Genomic DNA, 21,825 nt, shown 5'->3' with positions numbered 1-21,825 from the left:
ATATGTATATGTATACACACCTGCATACCTCTAGGCTCATCTTTGCCTAACACAATGCCAAATATATTCATAGATATATGAACATATGTTAAGTTTTGCTAAAGTTTCCTTGCTCGTTGGTGACAATGGTGTTGGCTGCCTTGCAGGATATTTACTTCTGGCTCTGCAGACAGCCTCTCAGTTCAGGCTGGTAAAGCTTAGGGAGGTGTTTGAAGTGGTGGACAGAGAATGAGAGAGTTTGCCCACTGTGAGGACAACCCTTAGGGAGCAAGCTGGCTGCTCTTTGCATGGTATGCTGCATGCAGACAGACAAGGCATACTTACGTTTCAGAACAAATAGGTTTTGTCAGACCATGCAAAAAACAGTCCTCCTGTGCTCACAGGTCTTGCCAACCATTAGCGCCAAGCACAACCTTCCCAGCAGGATAAACCAGGAGTTACTTCACCTCACTGAGCATCTGTCCTGTGGGAGTGCTTCTTGCTGCCATCATGATTGCTGACAGAAACTCTGCTGACTTTTGTGGGCGCAGGGATGGGTCTGAACCTCAGCCTGGGTTCGTAGTGGAATGGGGAGGCCATGAGGGCTGCAGCTTTCCCATAGCTGCTGCCAGCTGCTGTCTGTCTTGTGTCCAGGCACCATTTGCCTTCCTTCCCACATTCAGCCCTGAAAACCGGGCTTGCGGGAGGGATGAGTACATACATTCATCCAGGTATAAGACCACACACGTATGTCTCTGGGTGGGGAAGGAAATAACCCCCCAGTCTGTGTTCTGCCACGGTAGAGTCCTCATTAGAGGTAACCGAGTCAGACTGTTGATCTTGCAGTAGAAGGTGTGGGAATGGGCAATGCACCCGGGACTGACTTACTCAATCCGCTAATTTTATATATGGTGCACGTGCAGGATGGGGGAGAGGAAGAGATGAATGTAACTTCTGGCACCAGTGAACACGGGTAGAGTTTGCCTTCAAGACCCCAAGAGTTTCACCTTTTTAACATGCTTGGTTAATTAGCAAATTAGGAAACCGTTCTGGAAAGCTGAGGCAGTCAAGCGCAAAACCTAACGATCCGGATAGCAGCTTTAATGCAAACATGCTTGGGTGAAATATTAAATTTCATGAAACAAAGAGGTCCCTTCTACTGCATCCGTGCTGGCACATCATACACCAGCTCCACGTGCCAGGGCCCCGAAGGCACCCACAGCCCTGACTGTCCCTGCCCACCCCCTGGGGCTCCCCCCACCCTGCCCACAGCCCAGGACCCCACCTCAGCTCCCTGGGGCTGTCAGGCACTGCTACCTGCTGCCAAACGGCATTAATGAGCCCCCTCTCCGAACGTGGAGCGGGGTTTTAGCCAGCGTGTGACAGGACTGCGGGTACTTGGCCTGTAACAGCGTCAGTCCCAGCAGCCCTGCTCAGGGCGCCTCGTCGGTGGCCGCGCACTCCCAGCCCTGCCGAATGCCGGCAGGCCTCCTGGCCTGCGAGGTGACGGCTAGTATTCAGCTAGGTCCTTCAGACTTTTTAAATACGTCCTTTTCTACTCATCTCGCTGCAAAACTGTGGCGTACTTCCCGTAGCGACGCTGCTGCTTGAAGAAAGGAAGGCACCATCCCTCCCTCACTCCTGCCACGCTGGCCCTGCCTGGAGCGTCCCCGCAGCAGGGCAGGTATGGGGACCCACAGCTCCGGCCTCGATGCCCCCTTCCCAGCGGGACGTGGATCAATACGTCTCAGATCCCACTCAGAAGTGGAGAGCTGTGAGCGTTCCGTACGCCACCGGAGGGAAGAGTGGGGAAAGAAAGCTGCAGAGGACTTGGGCCCAGGTTCTTCCTGTTAAACTGGAAAAAAAAAATTACTTCCAGAGGTTCTCTCCAGTGAGGAAAACTCCAGCATGGAGCAAGCTGCGCCCTGAGCCCTGGGGAACGGGTGAGGTGAAGGGAAGCTGAGGCGAGGCGGAGACGGCGCAAGACAAGTAAGTGGTCTTACTGGGACAGCTAGGCCGTGGCCGACTGGGACCTTACTGGGAGCAGACCGGTACTGACTTTAGACAGCAGTGGCTTTAGACTGAAGGAGGGCAGGTTCAGACTGGACATGAGGAAGAAGTTCTTCCCTGTGAGGGTGGTGAGGCACTGGACAGGTTGCCCAGGGCGGCTGTGGATGCCCGCTCCCTGTCAGAGTTCGAGGCCAGGCCGGACGGGGCTTTGAGAGACCCGGTCTGGCGGAAGGTGTCCCTGCCCGCGGCGGGGGGCTGGACCGGGCGGCCTCTGAAGGCCCCTTCCAGCCCAAGCCGCCCCGCGTCTCGCCGAAGCGAGCAGCGCCCGGGGAAGCCTTGCGCGGCCGGCGGCGCGGTCCCTCACGGCTCCCGCCAGGGCGGGAGCAGCCGCCCGCGCCCCGCGCTCGCCGTCTGTCGGCGGTGCCTTCGCCCCTCGCCGCCGCCGCCGCGGCCGGCTGCGCGGCGGGAGCCGGCCGAGGGCTGTCGGGACGCGGCAGCCCTGCCGCGCCAGCGGGGCGGCCGAGGGCCCTGCCGGGGCTCCGCCGGCGGCGGCGGGCGGAACCCGCGCGCGGGGGAACGGTTGCCAGCGCCGCGTGTTGCCGGCCGGGGCCCCGCCGGCGGCGGGCGCGGGGCGGTGGCGGCGGCGGCCGCCGCCTCCTTCCTGCTGCCGGCGCGGGGGCGGCGGCGCTGGCGCGGCGCGGCCGGGACATCGCGGGCCCGGGCGCCTCCTCCCCTCTCCTCTCCTCTCCTCCCCATGGCCGGGAACTTCTGGCAGAGCTCGCACTAGTGGGTGCCGCGGCCGCGGGGTGGGCGTGGGGGGGCGAGGGGGCCGCGGGCGGCCGCCGCGCTTTGTCCATTCATTGCCGGGCCGGGCCGGGCCGGCGGGGCCGGGGCCGGGGGAGCGGGGGGGCGCGGCTCTGTCGGGAGGCTCGGCGGGGCCGAGGGGAGCGCCGCGGCGCTGGGCTGCGTCTCCCGGCGGCGGCGGCGGCGGTGGCGGAGGGGCCTGCTCGCCGCGGAGCCCTGGCGGGAGCCGGGCGGGAGTGCGAGAGCGGCCGGAGCCGCCGCCGGGCCGGCCGGCCTCGCTTCGCCGTGAGCTCCGAAGCGTTGGCGCTCCCCGGGAGAGAGAGGGGGGCCGCGTCCCCGCCCGCCCGGGCTTGGCCTCAGGCGATGGAGCGCGGGCGGCTGCGGGGCCGGGGCCGCCGTGGGTTTATCCCCAGCGGCGGGGCAGCCGGGGCCGAGCAGCCTGGAGACACCCCGTGCTGGGCGCCGGGGGTTTCCAGGGGTGCCTGTGACCTACCGAAGGCCCGTAAACCCTGCTGGCGACGGGCAGTGCCTCGGAGCTGCGCAGCCCGTGTAGCTTGCTGTAGGGAACGCCGGGCTTAGTCCCTGCCAGGGCGTGTTTTTTGGGCCGAGGGACTCGGAAGACCCGAGCGAGCCCTCGCTGGGGAAGGCTGCCCGCGGTGGTTAAAGGCCACGAGCCCCCCGGCCCCGACCTGCAGCCCGTGGCCTGCGCAGGAGCCGCTCGCGGTGACGCTGAGAAGCAGTTGCTGAAGTTAATTTTCCCTTCCTTTAGTTTACAATGGATTTTGGATAAACAAGATCTATTGAAGGAACGCCAGAAAGACTTGAAATTTCTGACCGAAGAAGAATATTGGAAACTACAGATATTTTTTACTAATGGTAAAAGTGTTTTATTTTTATTTCTGCCGTGAAAGCTGCACAGTATCTGCCTTGTCTAAATGCGAGCTTGAATTGCTGTGAGAACGTAATGTTTTCGTGGCGATACTGCATATACTTCCACGACCTATTTTAACAAAGAACTGCAATCGCAATAACATTGTCGTCTGTTAGTCGTATTAACACAATTTTAGGAGAACTTACAGGCAAATTAGCTGGATACATAACACTTTAACCTGCGATGGGACAAAATGTAGCACGTTTTCTTATTTTCAAGAGGTTGTTACCGAAAACGTAAAAGGAGGAGAAGCAAGCAGAAACTGCTGAGCTAGCACATTAAAGGCTCAATGTCAAGCGTTAATAGTCAAACTGGGCTTTTGGTGGGCTCTTAGGCTGTGGTAAGTATTTAGCCGATCTGTGCAGTCCTATTAAACAACAAAGCTTGGAAACGTGTTATTTGTGTTCAGTTATGTTTTCTGAAACGTGCACCACAGCATGTGCCTTGCCTTGTGACCGATGCCCCAGCACTGAGTGGCTCTCAAATTGTCTACGGGTTTCTGAGAGCTGTTGGCAGGCAGCCTGTTCTCCCAAAGAGTTTGGGGCTTGTCTGTGAAGTTATCTAGGAGTTACTTGGTCCTGCAAAGTATTTAACCGTATGAATGGCCGCACTGGAGCATATCAGGTTACAGTGGCACTTAAACTCTTTTCTGTGCAATTGTTCAGTGTTTAAAAAAAATCTCCCTAAGCAGAAGATATTGCTCAGTAGTAATTTGTTTGCAGCCAGCACTTTAAATATTTTTTCACAGCAGTCCCTTAAAGTACAAAATGCTTATTTTTTCAGCTATCTGGCCAGACTTGAGACAGAGAAGTGAAGTGACTTTCGTAAGGCCACTGGAAGATCTTGTGTCAGTGTTGGAATGATATCTGTGAAAGATACTTATCCCAGCTTCTCTCTTAGCTTAGCTATTTTTATAATAATTGCGTATGCTGTGAATCTGATTACTGTGGATACATCTGTGTTGTCACTTAGATGGCACCAGGAAATCAAGCTAGCAAGTTTCACCTATTCGATCGATTCCTGAAATTCCTTGAGCTTAAAACAAAGTGGCATAGCTTCATAATGCAAAAAGAGAAAACTGAGTACTGATATTTCTAAAACTGTATTTCTATGCTAATTTTCACTAGAATGAATTTGAATTATGAAATATGCTTTTTTTTTTCAGTGTTTCACTTCAGTATTTTTCTTTAGCAAACAAAGATTTGCAAAGTAGACAGGCTGGTTTCAGTTTGTGGTTCTCAGGCTCCTTTCCCTTGGCACTCCTTGCCTCCTGTGAAGGTACGGTGTGTGACCTGCGGCAGCTGGAGAACAGCTCTGCCAGCATCTCCCTTGTGCGTGTACGAACACAACCTACCTTGGAGGAGAGAGCGGTACTGGGCTTTCACCCCTTCTGTAGCAAAGAGAGGCACCTTCATGGGGAGGACAGTTAGGGGCTGCTCTGTACTGGTGGGAGCTTAGGCAGAGCTTGCCGTGTCAAGCCCTTGACGTGTGTTGTATCATCACCTGCCTCTGAATGGGGACCCTGCTTTGGGTTTATAGAGCCTGCCCCTCTTCTCTCCCACCTCCTGCATTGCTTGGGTAGGGATTGAGTCTCGGCCGTGCCTTGTCATAATTCAGCATGTGTCTGCCCAGGAGATGGTTGTTCCCTAAAGCCATGAAAAAATTGCCTGGAGAGAGGCAGTTTCCTGCTGCCTCCTCATTGGAATACAAGTGCAATAGGTCACCAACTGATTTTATGGCCACGCACAACTACTCAGAATGTGAACACTGTAGGGAAGGAAAACTATCATCTTCTAAAATAGTTTTGAAAATGGAAATTGATGTTGATTTCTCTCTTTGGATCACCAAGTCTTAATAGAGTTTTTGGTTGAAAAGCGCATTAATGGATTTCCCTCTCTGGTCTAGGGCAGAAGCTGTAATGTTTGTGTTACAGGCCACTCAAGATATTCAGATTTAAAACAATTTTTATTTAAAACCCCCCACTGAAACCACTTATTTTTGTAAATATAGGAGAATAAATAATCCAATAGTTTATTTTAAAATATTAAAAAAATTAATTACAAGTGTTGGACTTTTTCCCGGCATATACAAGCTTCCATTTCATTAAGTCTCTCTAGGCTCATGTCCATTTTTTTCCCTAAACCACACTTGGTTTTTCTCTGACAGCAGATGGCCTAACCGTTCCTGAAAATCCCATGGGAGTGAGAAACATATTTGGAGAATTCTGTTTAGCTTAATATTTGAATTTTTCTGATGCCCTAGTAGTAGGACAGCTTTGTAGCCCCATGGTCAAATCAAAGGGAGAAATACTTTCAAGCCTCCCAAGATACACTGATAAATATTTTAATATTTGTACAGACACGGCATACCGGGTTTAACCTCCTTTCTGGCAGTATTGCTTGTCCTACTGTCACTGGCAGGTTAGTCTCAACTTGGCATTCTTCTCTTTAGGAAAAGAGTAATAGGACACAGACAGGGACTTAATGTTGCTTTGGGTAATCATAGTGACAAATTCGTTACCTTTTCCTGTGTGTGTGTGTGGGGAAGTTGCCAACCATCAGTGCTGTTCAGGGTGTTTTTTTCCTTTTCTCCTATGTTCAGCCCTTTTCTAGCCAGCAATGTCCTTGACATTTGTGTGTTTTAAAATGCTGTGATGCTCATTAAAAGCGAGAGTAGGGATACTATTCCCGAGGGATACAGGATAAGAGCATGGGGAAAAAAATCTGGACTTGGGTGCTTAAATAGAGACTAAGAATTTAGCAATGACTGAGAACAGAATTGTTTGCTTTTCCCATCAGTGGTTGCAGTCTTGATCTTGCTGTACGTATTTTAAATATATACTTCAGTATATTTTAAATTACTGTTTTGGACATTTCTGGTGAGGGAGGAAAAAAGGAAGAGGGCGGCTTAACACAGCCAAGCCTTGCTCTGAAGAATGGCTGTGAAGAAGTATAGGAAAAATAACAAGTAACAACCTTATGTTTCACTGTGCCATTCTCTATATCCAACGCCTGCTCTTAATCCCAGCTTGATGCATCTAATTTGCTTGGCACCTTTCCTTTGCCTGGGAGGCCAAACAAGAGCTACCTGCACAGATGACACCAGGGTTGTTTCTTGGCCAACTGGCAGAGGACCACTGTGATGGAGCAGCTGACTGCATCCTCTGGTCTCCCACCCCCTCTCCCTAGACTAAATATGTCATTTTTTTAACACCTGCTGCCTCTGCCAAATTGTTTGTCTTGGCAGCTTTAGTTGTTTGAAAAAAAACCCATCCATTTTGCATGGCACTGAAACGCCATAGACTTATATTTTACATGTTTGAATTTGGTTTTGCTCTGAGAAGGGTAAAGCTTGGGTATTCCATTTGAGATTTGTGTTGTCATCTTCTTAAAGGTCTTACTTACTTTGTATGCAATGAAGTCAAGTTACCTTTCCCTTTCTGAAGGTGTCCACAAGCTTCAGGATGCAGTGCTTCTTCTTCACTTGCAGGTCTGTAGGTTTACAGCAACATGTCTCACCAAAGCAACATATCTGAACTGAGGGAGAAGACTGTGCTGCTGCTCCTTAGAATCCCCAGCACTAGTCATGTTTTGAGATCCTTTGCTATTTGGTGTCAAATTGTTGTAAAAACTCAACTCAAGCTTTTGTTCATTTTTTTTTAAGTTATCCAGGCTTTAGGTGAACATCTTAAATTAAGACAACAAGTTATTGCCACTGCTACAGTCTACTTCAAGAGATTCTATGCCAGGTAGGACTGTTTACTATGATGGTACAAGAATAAAACATTTGCTAGGCACATTTTGGTAGCCCTTTTAAAATGCAGTTCTGTATTAAAAACAGTGCCACTTTTGTTTTCTGGATGGTGTAAAGCTTTTATGCTAATAAAGTTAACTTAAGCTTTGCTTTTTCAAAAGGAAGTGTGGTGCTCTTAATAGATTAATCGTTCTACGTGTATGAAACAACATATTATAATTTTGTTATAACATTTCAGATATTCCCTAAAAAGTATAGATCCAGTATTAATGGCTCCTACGTGTGTGTTTTTGGCATCCAAAGTAGAGGTATGAAGTATTACAATTTTTTAATGTAAAATTATGTGATGTATGAGAGAGAGAAAACGTTTAGGACTTTTAAATTTTTTGTCATTCTTCATGCTTTGGGGGTTGAAACCTTCTCTTTTTTTGTATAGATTTCTATAGCATTTAAGAAAAGGAGATGGAGAAGGCCTTCAAACATGTTACTTAGTATTTGATCTTTCACAATTTTGTCTGAATTACTAACCCTGAAGGGCCTCTGAAAATTGGAAAATGGCTGTTTCACTGTGATACAGTGTTTACATATTTACATGCACTATATCTTAAATTGTGCAGTGTCTCCTTTCTAGTGTGTTTTTCCTTATTTATGTTTACTCAAACTTTAAAACATCATTTGAATTTTTTCCTAATTATCCTTTTCCCTTTCATATAGTGAGGGATCCTCAGAGTTTACCACACTTTCATTACTTGAATTAAAAGTATGTTGTAGCTCATGTGCTGTCTTTTGAGAAATTATCATAAGGAACTAACCCATTAGGGACAGTGGTGAGAAGGCTCCATGCCTCCACCATTAGAAGTCCACTTTGAATGTGGCCAAGAGTTAGCATCAGTTGGGCGCTGCTCTTAGTCTTCTGTAATGCAAGAAGTTTTTCAGCTGTTTGAGAAGTGTCTGCGTAATGGAAAAAAAAAAATCGAATTGGCCAATCTGTGATATGTCAGCGCTAATGAATTTTACAGGAGGAATTCAAATGCCTAGTGGATGGTAGAAGCAGTCCTACTAAACCAGTGTCTACATGTGATACTGTTGTCTGTACAAGTACTGTGATACCTTTCAGTGTTTGGAAGAGATGAAGGAAAGGAGAAAGATGCAGAGTATTGGAGAGAGTATTTTTTTATGAGTCTGTTAATTAAGCCTTTAAGAAAGTACAGACATAGAGTGTATATGTACAGATGTACCTTATATTTTAGAACAAATACTAGAAGTCTGTGCGGCCTTCCTTACACTAAAGCTTCTGCAACAGAGGGCAGCTGTAGCAGTAATGATTCAGCTATGCACTTCTCTGAAGGAACACTGTATACAGAAAATTTTCAGATTGCTGACTGTCTCAGCAGAGGAGCTAAGACTTCGTGGAAACATAATAAAAAAAAGTAGTTAATGACAGGTTTCTAGAGGCAGTTTTCTCTCCAAGTGGGTTAAGGAAAAACAACATACCTTCTTGAAGCCCTCTTGTCTAGTTTATATGTAGAGTGTTAGCCAACCGAGCTTTTGTGGCTTTAGTACCTTTCATAAACTTTTACTATTCCTCGCAACTCAAACAACAAAGTAACTAATCAATGAAAAAACTCTTTACGTAAGAGTTTACCCTGTTCACCTTAAGAAAAAAAAAAAGGGGTGGGGGTGGGGAAAAAGAAGTACTGTGTAAAGAAGCCCAGTTTAGTAAGAAGCTGTTATTTTAATTTGATAACAGTGTGAGTATATGGTATTTCAAGTGGTTCACTTCATTTACCATTCTTTTTCTTCAGGAATTTGGTGTTGTTTCAAATACAAGGTTGATTTCTGCTGCTACTTCTGTATGTAAGTATCGGTGATTTTCATTATGCTGTAGTTAGGGAACTCTATAGGGAGAGCAGATATTTTCTTTGTGTTTTTTTTGTTTGCTTGTTTTTAAAAGGTAGCTTTTTATCAAGTCACGGGGGGGGCTTGCGTGTTGACTGCTAGGAGCCACTTAAAGCCATTTAGAATAAACAACTTCTGTTTCTAAATACAGAAACAGAAGGGTCCTTTCTGTATTAGTTTTGGTTGATTCTGGTTGGAACTTATGCCAAGCATAAATAAAACCAAAGTAATAAAATTAAAATACTGAGGTTTATAAACAGTCTTGAGTAGGAAATTGAATTCTGAACTACTCAAAGATAGAATTGGAAGCTTAGGACTTTACTTGTCTGTTTTATAAAAGGTATGGCTCCATGGAAGTACCTATTTTCAGAATTTTTGGTAGGCTGTATACCTTCTAATTTTTTTTAACACCCCCTCCTCCCCCAATAAAATTAGTCTTTGCACATGGTATTTATTTCTAAAAATACATTTTATAACCTGTGTATTGTTCACAAATAAATGCAATAAAATCACACTGTAGTTACTTCATTCTCTCTTTCCTGCTTGCCTTCTATTTCCCAGTTCCTGTAACTTGCATCTCATCCATCAAGGTCTTAAAGTGATGGCTTCTTTAACTGAATGCTATAATTTGACCCAGAAGGTCCAGCTGCTCTCAGTAGACAATTCCTGGCTATGCTCTTCAAAATGTAGGTCAGTGCTTTCAAAATCCCTCTTAGCCATTGAGGGGACAGGTGACTGGCTGCATCTGTAGCCTCCACATGCAGTAAGTATATCAGTCCATGAGGCTGGCCATATGACAGTTCCACCACCAGGAACTGAAATGCATCTTCAGTGCCAGCATGACCAAGACCAGTACTAGATTTAGCAATAAGAGTTGCTATTTTTACATCACTAGCATCTCAAAGCACAGATCTATGTGGCAGTTTTGATGTGTCAGTCAGAAAGTTGGATGGATTTTGGTAAATCTGCAGTAGTTGGTTTTACTTGGACTCCTAGTTCTGAGCTGTGCTGTTTCTGAAAATCCCAGGTCTCAAAATCCTGCAGAAGATTTGCCACACAGTTCTTCCTTCAGACCTAGAAGCCCTGCCTGCCCTGATAAGTACTCTGCATTTCATGGAAGTGGGGACAAAAAGCAACAGGCTTTCTCCTAGTGTTTATGTCTTTTATTCTACCTGGTCTTCTTTTATCAGAGTTGCTTCAGTAGCACACAGCAATTTTTTTTAGGTCTTCGTACAAAACATGAAAAAAGCTGAGGCAAGACAAGTAAAAGAAAGCTAACGAGGTGACTAGCCTAACAGTGGTTGGTTGAAAAGGTTTGTTTGCTTTTAGTTAGATAGAAACATGAAGTTAGTAACGCATGCTTCCTTTGTAAGGAAGATAATCTCAGATTGGTTTCTGGCAACCTCTTCAAAAGCTTTTTGCTCTGTTTCCCTAGCTTACTAAGAGGGCAGCTCCATATGGTTGTGTCTGCAGCTTGCTTTGTGGGAAAAATATTTTGTTTCCCTATCTTCTCCCTCAAAGTGGTTTATTTTTTTACTATGTATCTATTCAGTTTGCATGCTTCTTGAAAAACCTGTTTTATTCATTCTTACCTTTCTTGAAATAATTAAAATTTCCAACCAGTAGCCTAGTCTTACTGTCCTGCAGCAAATTTTCTAGCAAAGTCCACCATAGGTCTAAATGTTGAAGACTTTAGTCCAGAGGACTGACACTATCTTTTCATCAAAGTGAATGGCATACTGCTTTTCTGGAGGTAGTATCAATTCATAATATACTGTCTGTCATTAATATAAGGAATGTCGTCTACTTAACAGGATGTTAAATGTTACCTGTTTTCCTTGGAGGACAGGAACTTTATGTAGATTTTAAGTGTTTCACTTGTACAAATCTCAAATCCACATCCTCAAGTGTACTTAAGTTTTGGGTTTTTTTTGTGCAGCATTCTCGTATGAGATCACTCTGTTTTTCAACTTATAATTCTTAACAGTGCACTGTTTGTACCTGTTATCCTTGTAAAATGCATGAGGATAATTAGGTATCTAAATCAGGGATCATCATAAGCTAGAAAACTGAGGATATATTTGAACATTCTTGTGGAGGCAAGTGTCTTGAATCACATCATATGCCTAAGCGGATGCTTAGGGGTGTCTCTCAAGCAGAGAAACACCCTTGAAATGTCCGATAATCCAGTGCCTAGGACATTGATCTGCAGTGTGGTGAATTGACATCTTGCTTTGAATTTGAGCCTGGTTTTTGCGTATCCAAAATCTTTTCCTCGTGGACATACAAGATCTCTTGGTTGAGCTTGCTCACCCTGCCCTCAGTCTTGCTTTTCTAAGACTTCATTACATGGTTTAAAATCTTCTATGTTGAAGGATCAAGCCTATGTAAAAAATCCTACGTGGAAGTTCCATCCGGATTTAGTGTTGGAAGTGAGCTCCTGAAAAGATCACCAGATTTGGAGTGACATCAGTAGGTAGATAGCTCTGTCAATGAGAACTTGTGGAAAGTTAGGTGCCCATAAGCTAGTTGGTGGTTAAGCAGAAGATTTAGTAGTGCCCAATGCAGCAGACAAATATCTGGCTGAGTACCTGTGCAAATCTTGGTTACAAGTGTACTTCTCTTTCCCTTTCAGGATCTTAAATCTTCTAACTTAACTTTTCTTTTTTAAATACAAACCTTTTGTACTGCAAGCAGTTGTGCTGCCAAATGGACTTGAAGGGCTATATACAGATGAATTAATAGAAAGGTAAAGAAGTAAAAATATTAATTACATAATTTTTAACATACCGATTTCTCTTTAGTGAAAACTAGGTTTTCGTATGCCTTTCCGAAGGAGTTTCCTTATAGGATGAACCATGTAAGTATGCTGTTTGAAATATAACTTGATCAAATGAATTAAAAGACAAATAATTGTTAGCAGGAAATCCTGTCTTTCAAATTCTAAGAAAGAAATATTTTCATACTCATATGTCAGGTTGCTCATAATTAGTTTTGGATAGATTATTGGGAAAGTTACTTTAAAAAGTAATAAATCTTACATAACCTTCTTTCCTTAAATTGTTGACAGGAATGCTATAAAGAGAAGTGATGTGACTCGGTGGCTGAAATAGTAATTTTTATATAGTATGATGATAAAAGAGATTTAGGGTTTTTTTTTTTAATGTTCTTGTTTACAGATACATTGCTCCAGGGAAGTTAAGTAGCCCTTGCACCTGGGATGCTTCCAACCTTGCACACAGGAGCAGTTGGCTTACAGAAAGCGGTTTTATTTTTGCCTGTAAAATGTAATGGCTTTTGAAAAAAAATATTTATTTATTATTTAAAATTCAGATTTACTAGTAGTTTTCAAGGCATCCTCAGTCACAATACTGAGAAATTTTGTAGTTTTTCTTGAAACCAGTTTTGACCTGTGCTGTGGTATTTTGAAAGTTAAGTGGATCTAATTGTTTTTAGATCCACTGTGGGAAATGTTACTTTTTTTTTGTTGGTTTGCTTTCCACCCAATTTAGAAAGCCATATGATATATCAGAATATAAAATATCTAAGACCTTGCAGTAAAAGTGCTCTGCTATTTTACAGATAAAGGCAAATGGAAACATATTTCGGAGTACTGCTTTCCTATAGCCAAAGCAGTCCAGTCTTTTGCTTGATATCACTAATACGTTACTATCTCTATGGAAAATGAGAGCTGATTTAATTGCTACAATTGAACAGAATAATTCATATTAAATTAAATCTGAAAATACTTTAAAAGGCCATTTGGCATGTTAGTGGTCTGATGAAGAGGCTCTAATTCTACAAAAGGACTTCTCTATTGCTGTTAAGTGTTTATACACTGGGAACAATTTGCTGCTGCCAGGTATTGAAACAAATCAGACAAGTACTGTCAATGAAGTAGCTTTTCATAGTAAACTTGATCCAAAATGTTTAAATGCATTGTTATTATGACTGGAGTTAAGTTATGATGGTGGTAAGGCAATGGATAATACTAGTTTTTTTTTTTTTGTGTGTTTGGTTTTGTAGTTTCAGGTGAAATGTGTTTAGGACTGTTGGAAATGTGTTGAGAATTCCAGTGATGATTTTAAACTGGATGCCAGTTAATTCTTTCTGCTGTCTGAAACATGCTGCTGTTTAACTGTGATTTTACTTCTTTGCAGATACTAGAATGTGAATTCTATCTCTTAGAATTAATGGTAGGTATGTGGGTTTTTTTACTACTGTTGCCTCAGTTTACTTTTTACTGATGAAGAATATTTTGAGTTTTGTGCTATGAAATATGCATTATGCTGTCTTGGTTGTTTTTTTTTTTTCCCCATGCCAATTTTAGAATGATGTCCATTCAGGTCTAACATTTATGTTTTCAGCAGAATACCGTAATTACTGTGCTGTCATCTAGGCTGAGTGAGGGCATTCTCGCCTCCTTGTGTTGAAGCTGGACTTCTCAACAGAAAGAGGGCAGATTGTGAGATCGGTGAGGACAGCAGGAGTGTGTATGGCTTTGCATCCTAGTGGTTAGAGCAGTTGGTTAGTGGTGTTGGAAGGGTAAAGCATAAGTTCTGTTTCCAGAACTGCTTGTTTTTAATAGAAAGGTAACTGTATATAAGTCCTGATGCAGAGACTAGGATGTCAGTGTCCTTATTTGCCCAGATGAATGGCCAGTCAGGAGCATAAAGAGTTGTATTCTTTCTACGCCCTCTTCTTGCCTGGAAGAATCTGCAGCTATATATGTATGTTCCAGCTTCAGTAGAAGGTGTGGGTAGTATCCCACTCAGGCCAGTGTATAACATGATAATTAGAGTAATCTTCTAGGAAGTGAGATGTGGGTTTGAATCCTATGAGGAAGAAACTTTATTCAGGGCCTTGCATTTTCTGAGATGGTGCTGTAACTGTTGGATGAAAGGAGTACAGTGTGACATTTCCTTCCAGGCACTTTCAAAGAAAGGGCCTGTACCTGCTTTTTGTAAGGTTGGTATCCCATTGCTGTGTTTTCTAGGGCAACTGAAAGGATGCAGCCCAGACTTCTTAGGGGGCTTAGGTAAAGTGGTGCCTAATTTCTGCATATTGGTTGGACTTGGATGGATTAGGCACCAAGGTCACTGTACTGGAGTGGTTCTGCTCAAGTGCAGAGAAAAGGAGAGAGAAACCAGGGAGGAGCCTAGTGATTTAGGCAGCAACTGAGAAAATATGTTTTGAGAACAGGACACAGAGGAGGTTGGATCAAAGTTTTTTGTTCGTGCCTACAGTTATTATAACCCGTTTTTAGATAGCCTGTTTAGATTTAGTCCTTGATACCTCCGCTATACATGGCAGTAACTCTTGAGTTTTGTATACAGGAGTTTTATCATAAGTAACTGCATTTACAAGAAGTTACATCTTGGGGATTAACTTACTTTTCCAGTATGCTATGCAATATATAGTATGTATAATAACTGTCTCGCTTCAGTGTTCAGCACATGTAACTTAATGGAGCTTTTTCCTATAGTATCCATACAGTTGACTGCTTTCAGTGGGAGGGTTATTCCTTCTTGCTTACACCAACCTGGGCCTGAAAAGAGGGGTTTTGAGAGCAGTGGATTTTTTTCCTTTTCTTTCTTTCTTTCCAGACCAGTGTCAATTATTTTGGCATGCTTTCCATGTAGGGTATTTAGTGACAGACTGTTTTCTGGCAGTGTTTTGTATTTCCAAGTGGGAATTACGGGTTTGTAAGCAAATGAGGTTTCAGTGTGCTGCAGATGTGGCTTTCTCTGTCTCTTAGGGGAATGACATTGACAGACTGGCAACCATGCTATGTAATGGTATTCTAGAGAGAGCACTGCCCTCATTAGAGCAGGGTTAGGTGTCAGAATGCTACATAAAAAAAAAATAAATCAGTAATTGACTTGTAAACCAAATGTTTTTAATGTGAACTGACAACACATTCTGCATTGTAATTTAACTTCTATCCTGTTGACATTTTTCCTAGGACTGCTGTTTGATAGTGTATCATCCTTATAGACCTTTGCTACAATATGTGCAAGATATGGGCCAAGAAGACATGCTGCTACCTCTTGCATGGTAATGAAGACAATGAGTAACAATAGTGCCTCCTTTCAGCAAGAAAGCGTTTAACTGTTATGCTTCAAAGGTGGTTAAGCAAAAGCAGGATTAGCCATATTTGAATACAAAGGGTGCCCTAGTTAACCTGTGCAGGTACATGTCCCCGACTTAGCTTATTCTGTCTTTAACCCTGTAATGATTTGACTTTGCAGTGGTCTAATTTTTATTTTTAGACTAGCTCTAATAGCACAGTTTTTTACACTACTGAATGGTGACTATGAGTAGAGGTAATCTTTTTCTACCAACTTATGCTTTCTGTTGTATCTTGTCATAGGAGGTAGAAGCAGTATGCAGGGTTTTTTAGCTGTGTTAGCAGAACTCTTATTCTTGAACTGTTTCACAAATACAGAAAGGCAGTAAAAATACTACTTTTATGCTTGCCCTTATTTATTTGTGAAACAGGGATAAATATTTTATGGTACACGTCAACACCGTCTGCAGAAGGACTTTTATGGTGGTATAATAGTGTTTCCAAATAAACTTCTGCAGTGACTACAAGAAAGAAAATGAAAGGCTTTAAGAGATTTTTACAAGGGGCGAGATCTCTTCCCTCACTGTTTTGCCCTGTAGCCTCACTGCTTCTACCGTCTGGGAAACTGACAAAATATTTATAAACTGACAGCAGTTTTTGAAGTCTTATAGTCTAAATGTGAATAGGACAATACTTACAAGTTCTTTTTTTGCACAGGAGGATAGTGAATGACACATATAGAACTGATCTTTGTCTGCTGTACCCTCCTTTCATGATAGCTCTAGGTAAGTAACACAAGTAATGTCTCTTGTCTTGTTTAAATGGATGCGTTCTGTGTGCTGTCCCATCAACAAGCATTCCTTAGAATAAGGTGCTTCAGTTTGCATTTCATACAGTACTGACAGTGTAGCTTTGCAACTTAAAAAGTCTTGGAGAAAAATCAGGTAATTAATCCTGCGTTTTTTCTGTTGACCTGTATAGAGTTTATAAAAAACAGAATGTTTCTAACTGTATCAAGAGTGGCTCTTTGTTCAATATACATGTCACCTGATCTTTGCAGCTTGCCTACATGTGGCCTGTGTTGTCCAGCAGAAGGATGCAAGGCAATGGTTTGCTGAGCTGTCTGTTGATATGGAAAAGGTACTCTGTTTTTAATTCCTACCACCTGTTATGGACTGACCAGAAATGGTAGTCATGGTTATAAAACTACCATCTTACATGTCTGCAGTACTGATTTGAACTTCATTCAGTGATCATATGTTAGGTACTGTTGAAATTAGGTAGATCTCTCAGGGAGGAAGACAATGTCAGGTCATTCAGTCATCACACTGCTCTGAAAGTCGAGAGAGAGCCATTGCATAACCAGCAAAGTGTTGCTGGTGTTGCCGTTTTTCAGATGGATACATAAAACCAACATACTTTGCATTTTTTGCCAGAAAAAGAATTCCCAGTGTTTTTTTGTCATTCAAGATTGCCATCATGAGTTTGACTTTTATTTTAGTGCATGTGATTTTCTGTTCTCATTTTCTCTCTATAAGTGTATGTAATATAGCAGAGTGTAAAATATTCTTGGCACTTTCAGGATGACCATGACCATGACTTCAGTCAGTGTTAAACAGGGGGATGCCAAGATCATTCAGTTGAGTTCCCTGCTGTTGCAAATTCTGTGTCAAATGATCCCCTTCATAAATTTATCAGGTTCTGAGGCGCAGTTGTTCTCATACCAGTAATGTGCTTCATCTTCACTAGTTGCTTTTACTTTTTAGATTGACTTCTTTAACCTTTGTTTAGCTCCAGCAAGCAAGCCAAACTAGTACTTGTACTCCTTATCACACTGTTTCACTCCGCACATATTTTTCAGTCTATCTTTTTTGAAAATGAGCATCTGGAATTAAATAGCACATTATGGATGAGACGTACCATTGTCTTCTCTGCCCTCAGTATTGCCCTTCATCCTGGCATTGTATTTGTATTCCAGGATTTGTCTTCAAATTTAAGCACGGTGTGGATGCTATGCTGCATCAAGAGCCTTCTGAATTGTGCTGTCATGCATGTAAAAGCAGGGTGATGATAAATTGGCAGCAGAGGAGAACCAACCTATATTTGACAGATAAGGTTACCATAAGCTTGATACTGAACATGTTTGAATGTTTACATGTCTTGGTTCTCATGCTAGTGATATAATCTAAGCTTGATTTTTTTTTACATTAAGACCATGGACCTCTTAGCTAACTATAACTTTTCTTTCAAGGATATATATTGTTCTAGCACTTAATCAAGGTCCATGTATTAAAAAGAATAAAGAAGTCTACTTTATTAATTTAGAGAATGATGAAACAAATTATGAACCAAACATTATGCACCTTTTATATAGAACATTGCACTAAAAATTTAATAGGAAATTAAGGTAGTTGAGGTGCAGTAGATAGGAAATGTCCAAACTGATAGAGAATGCTTATGCTTCCAGAAGTGGAATATGAAAGTTCAACAATTCTTATTATATGTATGTAAGAATATAGCAAAAATAATAATAATAAGAATATAATAAGTATTTAGATAGTCCTTGGCTCTTTATTTCTTGGAAGGAAAGAATTCAGACCAATGTTTTGTGGTTTGGGGCTTTTTTTTCCTACACTGTGCCTCTGATGTATATGAACATTGATAATCATTGGTTACTGTATTGGTAATCCGTGGTCATCTAGCTGCAGTCATGCTGCCAGGTGTCTGTATTTTCCCAGTAGCATAGTTATAAACTGTGGCAGTAGTTGCAAATAAATAAAAAGCTATTTAGCTTGCAGGGGAGGAGAAGTGGTATATACAGTTGAATGGGAGGGAAAGTATTCTGTTCAGGCTTCCATTCACAATTAAATAAAAAAATTAATTATAGAAATGGTTGATTGCCAGACCAGATTAAATGTGAGATAGCTCTGTTTATAATATGAAGATTGTGCTGCTTAATTTCAGTTTGAGGCATGTTTAATTAATTACACACTTAAACTGACTATGACAAAGATAAAATCACTATTGTGTCTGACCTTAGGATCTCTTTTCTTTCGAATCAGATTTTAGAAATAATCAGGGTTATTCTGAAGCTGTATGAGCAGTGGAAGAACTTTGATGAGAGGAAAGAGATGGCTACTATTCTTAGTAAAATGCCTAAACCAAAACCACCTCCAAACAGGTACTGTATTTCCTTAATACACCTTTCACATGGAAAAACTGGACTGCTATCTTAAGAATGAGTAAACGTTTAATTTGAGGTATAGCATATATTTTTACAGTGCAGACTTTTCTATTACAAACAGCCAGTCTGATTGTTCAGGAGCTAGCGAGAAGCAGAACATTTACTGTTTTATGGAGAGTGTTAATGTGATTAGATTGTGATCAATACAGCTTAGCAAATGTAAGGAACCACAGTGTGAGGCTCTGTGGTTGAGCCAGATTGATTAGAACTGGGCCTGCTTGATGTCGTATTTAATTACCGTGATTAAATACCACTGTTGGGAATCTGCACATGCAAATTCCTGTGCACATGCTTATGTAATGTGAACTTTGAAATGTTGACTTCTGAAGTAGATTCAGCAGGCAGCTGCATGGGTATATATTGAAATTATTACTCAAATAAATACACTGAAGTTATTTATGCATGCTGAGATTAACCTTTGCATTTTTAATGAAATTTAGCACAATATCTTAACCTAATTGTGTATATGTTGAAGTATTTTCCTTCGAAAGGTTTTTACTACTTTCAGAATACTGTATTTTTTAAATAAATAAAAAAGACAAAAATGTAATATGATGCTTCTTTTTGAAGACATGTGGTTTGTTTTTTTTTTTTTCTTCTGAACAGTGAAGGAGAACAGGGTCCAAATGGTAGCCAGAACTCTAGTTATAGCCAATCTTAAGACATTCCAAAGAATTTGTTTATGGACCACTTTGACTCAAGACATCCTGGGATCTTTCCTGTGTTCATGAAATGGACAGAAGGTTTTAGTAACATCTTTGACAAAGAACTTGAAGAATAAATAGCTTGTTTGTGTCAAGCATTTTGAAAGCTTTTTCTCTAAAACTGCATCATTTTCTCTGACGCTGGAGCAAATGTACTAAGATTTTTCAATGTAAGGAATCAAATGTTAAACCAAGCTGCAAAAGATTAACAGTATCCACTCAAAATAAATAGTTCATTATTGGTTTTGTTTGCTTTGAGAAAACTGTAACTTGCCATTGAAGTGAACTATTTTTAAAGCGACAGTAACCTGAAGCCTAAGTGTAACTGTATTAATGATTTGTGTTGTCTTCATTTTGTTTGTGACTGAAGGAAGGTAGCGCACTGTGTGTTAAATCTATACATTACCTTGAGTTTTGTTGATTTTTTTGAAAATAAATATGGATTCTGTAACAAGTAATGCAGCAATCCTTCAGAAACAAAACCTAGAAGAATATTCTGCAAAGAATATTGTTACAGTTTTAATGAAAGCTGCAGGAAAAAAATTCAGTTCCTTTTTTGGATTAGAAAAATGCTGTTTTACTTAGTAGATGTACTTGGATGTTTTTGCCATGAAGTGTAGTAGCCCAGCTTACCAGAGAAGTGCAATATGTATAGTGATTCTGCAGTTTTCTTAAACGTTTCAAGTGTTAGGAATTAAAAAAACCCAACATGCTATGATTTTTTTTGCAAGTAAACGTACTGTATAGTACAATCGGAATATTTCACAGTCAAATACAAATCTGGATATGATTGCTGTTTTTTATGGTGGATTTTTTTTTTGTACAAAAGATATACACTGTTAGTCTGCCTTCACTGTTGGTGTGAATTTGTGTGGTTCATTAGAGAGTTTATTTAAGAGGATCAAGTTCTTGGTGAGTTTCATACTGGCTAATTTTAATTGTGATGTTAGGAGCAACTCTTTAGAATAACTGAAATGGGATTCCTTGGTTAACTATGTGCTGGAGAAAATGAGATTCCTTCAAACAGAAGGCCATATCCTGTGTTCCTTACTCAGGCAGATATCCCACTGAAGTCAGGAATTGGCCTAAATCGAATTTCTTGATTTTTAGATAACTTTGTTTCTAATTAAGTTCTGTACAACTTCATTTTGAATGATAATGCTCACTTGCCCAAGTATAAAAATTGAATGATAAAGTGCAGTAACATTGTTCTTTTTTTTGTTTTGTTTTGTTTTTTTGAAGCAACACATTTCCCTGGTCTGAAATATTGGAGGGAAATTCTTGAAAACCCTTGCTCTGTGATGCGTCTTGGTTTAAAAAACTGGCCCCTTAAAAAAACCCTGTTTTTTGCAAATACCTGTCTTTGTAATTGGCTGGTCATTCAGTGAAATGTAACTGAAGTGTGTTTGTATGTAGCCCATTAGGCTACTAGCATTTATTTCTGTTCAGGTTATTTTTGTAAAACATTAGGTAAACAAGCCCAAACCACTTTGGTGAGATAGAAAATATATACATTTTGGTCTTTGCTACTTTGTTTCCATTTGATCCATAACTTTTATAGACACTTGATTGATGAAGTGGAATTTGGCTGTTTGCCTTTGTTTCTTGAAGTCTAAAATGTGCTATTTGTAATGTGGACTTGGGGAGTAGAAATAAATCAATGCAACTTGACCATTGTGTGGAGTTCTTAAACAGGAACTGTCCTTTAGGTATAGGTAAACATCAGTCTTCTCACATATACCACATACTCTGCTAAGAAAGCTAATGTTTTGAAATTAGGGATTTCACACAATTAATGAAGAATTCTGGCGGGAGTGATTAAAAGTTGTCTTGCTGTTCAAGAGCTGTGGCAGGCTTTACTTCATACCTAAACTGCCTATGTGACCTAAACCTCAGAGCTAAACTATCAGGCACTTCTTGATGGTAAATAGAAGTATCTTAAGTCATTTCTCTACTGGGGAGGTGAGGGTAGTTTTACCAGCTCTGGTTCCAATGTAAACAGTGAAAGGCAATGAAGTGCAGTCAAAGGAACTGGATTCAGTGATGACAGTTATAAAAAGAGAGATGTAAATTGGAACAACAGGAAATAGAACATAATCTGAATTCAACAGCTTTGCTACCAACCAGACAGAAAAAAAATCACCTTTACTGTGCTTAATTTCAAAGGTGAGAAATGCATAAAAATGATGTGTATCATTAAAGCAGAGGTAGCTGAAAGTCTTCACAGATTATATGGTTACAGGTGACAGTGGAGTGTCAAAGCAAACACTGGTGATCTGTGCCAAAAAGACTTAAAGAAAAATCTAAAAGGAAGCAAACTGAACTGAATCAGACAACTTATTTAACTCAAAAAGCATAATTTGAAAAGCAAGTTATATCCACATAAGGAAGATAGAGAGGAAGACACAGAAAGGATCATCAACTTTGAAAA

The 21,825-nt window shown here is 41.6% G+C and overlaps 1 protein-coding gene across 3 annotated transcripts; it reads left to right on the top strand.

Annotated features, from left to right (window-relative positions):
* Positions 1–2,638: 2,638 nt before the first annotated feature.
* CCNC (cyclin C) lies at positions 2,639–21,065 on the top strand. Of its 3 annotated transcripts, XM_049817667.1 has the most exons (12): positions 2,639–2,775; positions 3,563–3,669; positions 7,388–7,472; positions 7,716–7,785; positions 9,283–9,334; positions 12,181–12,236; positions 13,537–13,572; positions 15,342–15,433; positions 16,164–16,231; positions 16,507–16,586; positions 18,509–18,627; positions 19,297–21,065. In XM_049817667.1, the coding sequence occupies exons 1-12, from the start codon at positions 2,744–2,746 to the stop codon at positions 19,349–19,351; spliced, it is 852 nt and encodes a 283-aa protein (XP_049673624.1). In that variant the 5' UTR covers positions 2,639–2,743; the 3' UTR covers positions 19,352–21,065. The 3 variants fall into 3 exon arrangements, with proteins under 3 accessions (XP_049673624.1, XP_049673626.1, XP_049673625.1); XM_049817668.1 differs by lacking the exons at positions 2,639–2,775; positions 3,563–3,669 and adding an exon at positions 3,677–4,064; XM_049817669.1 differs by lacking the exons at positions 2,639–2,775; positions 7,388–7,472.
* The last annotated feature ends 760 nt before the right edge of the window (positions 21,066–21,825 follow it).

The sequence above is a fragment of the Accipiter gentilis genome, chromosome 15, assembly GCF_929443795.1.
Source record: "Accipiter gentilis chromosome 15, bAccGen1.1, whole genome shotgun sequence".
Classification (NCBI taxonomy): Eukaryota; Metazoa; Chordata; class Aves; order Accipitriformes; family Accipitridae; genus Astur; species Astur gentilis.
The sequence above is the reverse complement of the archived record's forward strand: the minus strand, read 5'-3'. Positions and strand labels throughout refer to the sequence as shown.

Excerpts from the sequence above, each read along its gene's own strand:
- CCNC (XM_049817667.1), top strand. The coding sequence starts at position 2,744 with ATGGCCGGGAACTTCTGGCAGAGCTCGCACTA. Across the intron at positions 2,776-3,562 it reads TTCTGGCAGAGCTCGCACTA|TTTACAATGGATTTTGGATA; the intron begins GTGGGTGCCGCG and ends CCCTTCCTTTAG. Across the intron at positions 7,473-7,715 it reads TTCAAGAGATTCTATGCCAG|ATATTCCCTAAAAAGTATAG; the intron begins GTAGGACTGTTT and ends ATAACATTTCAG.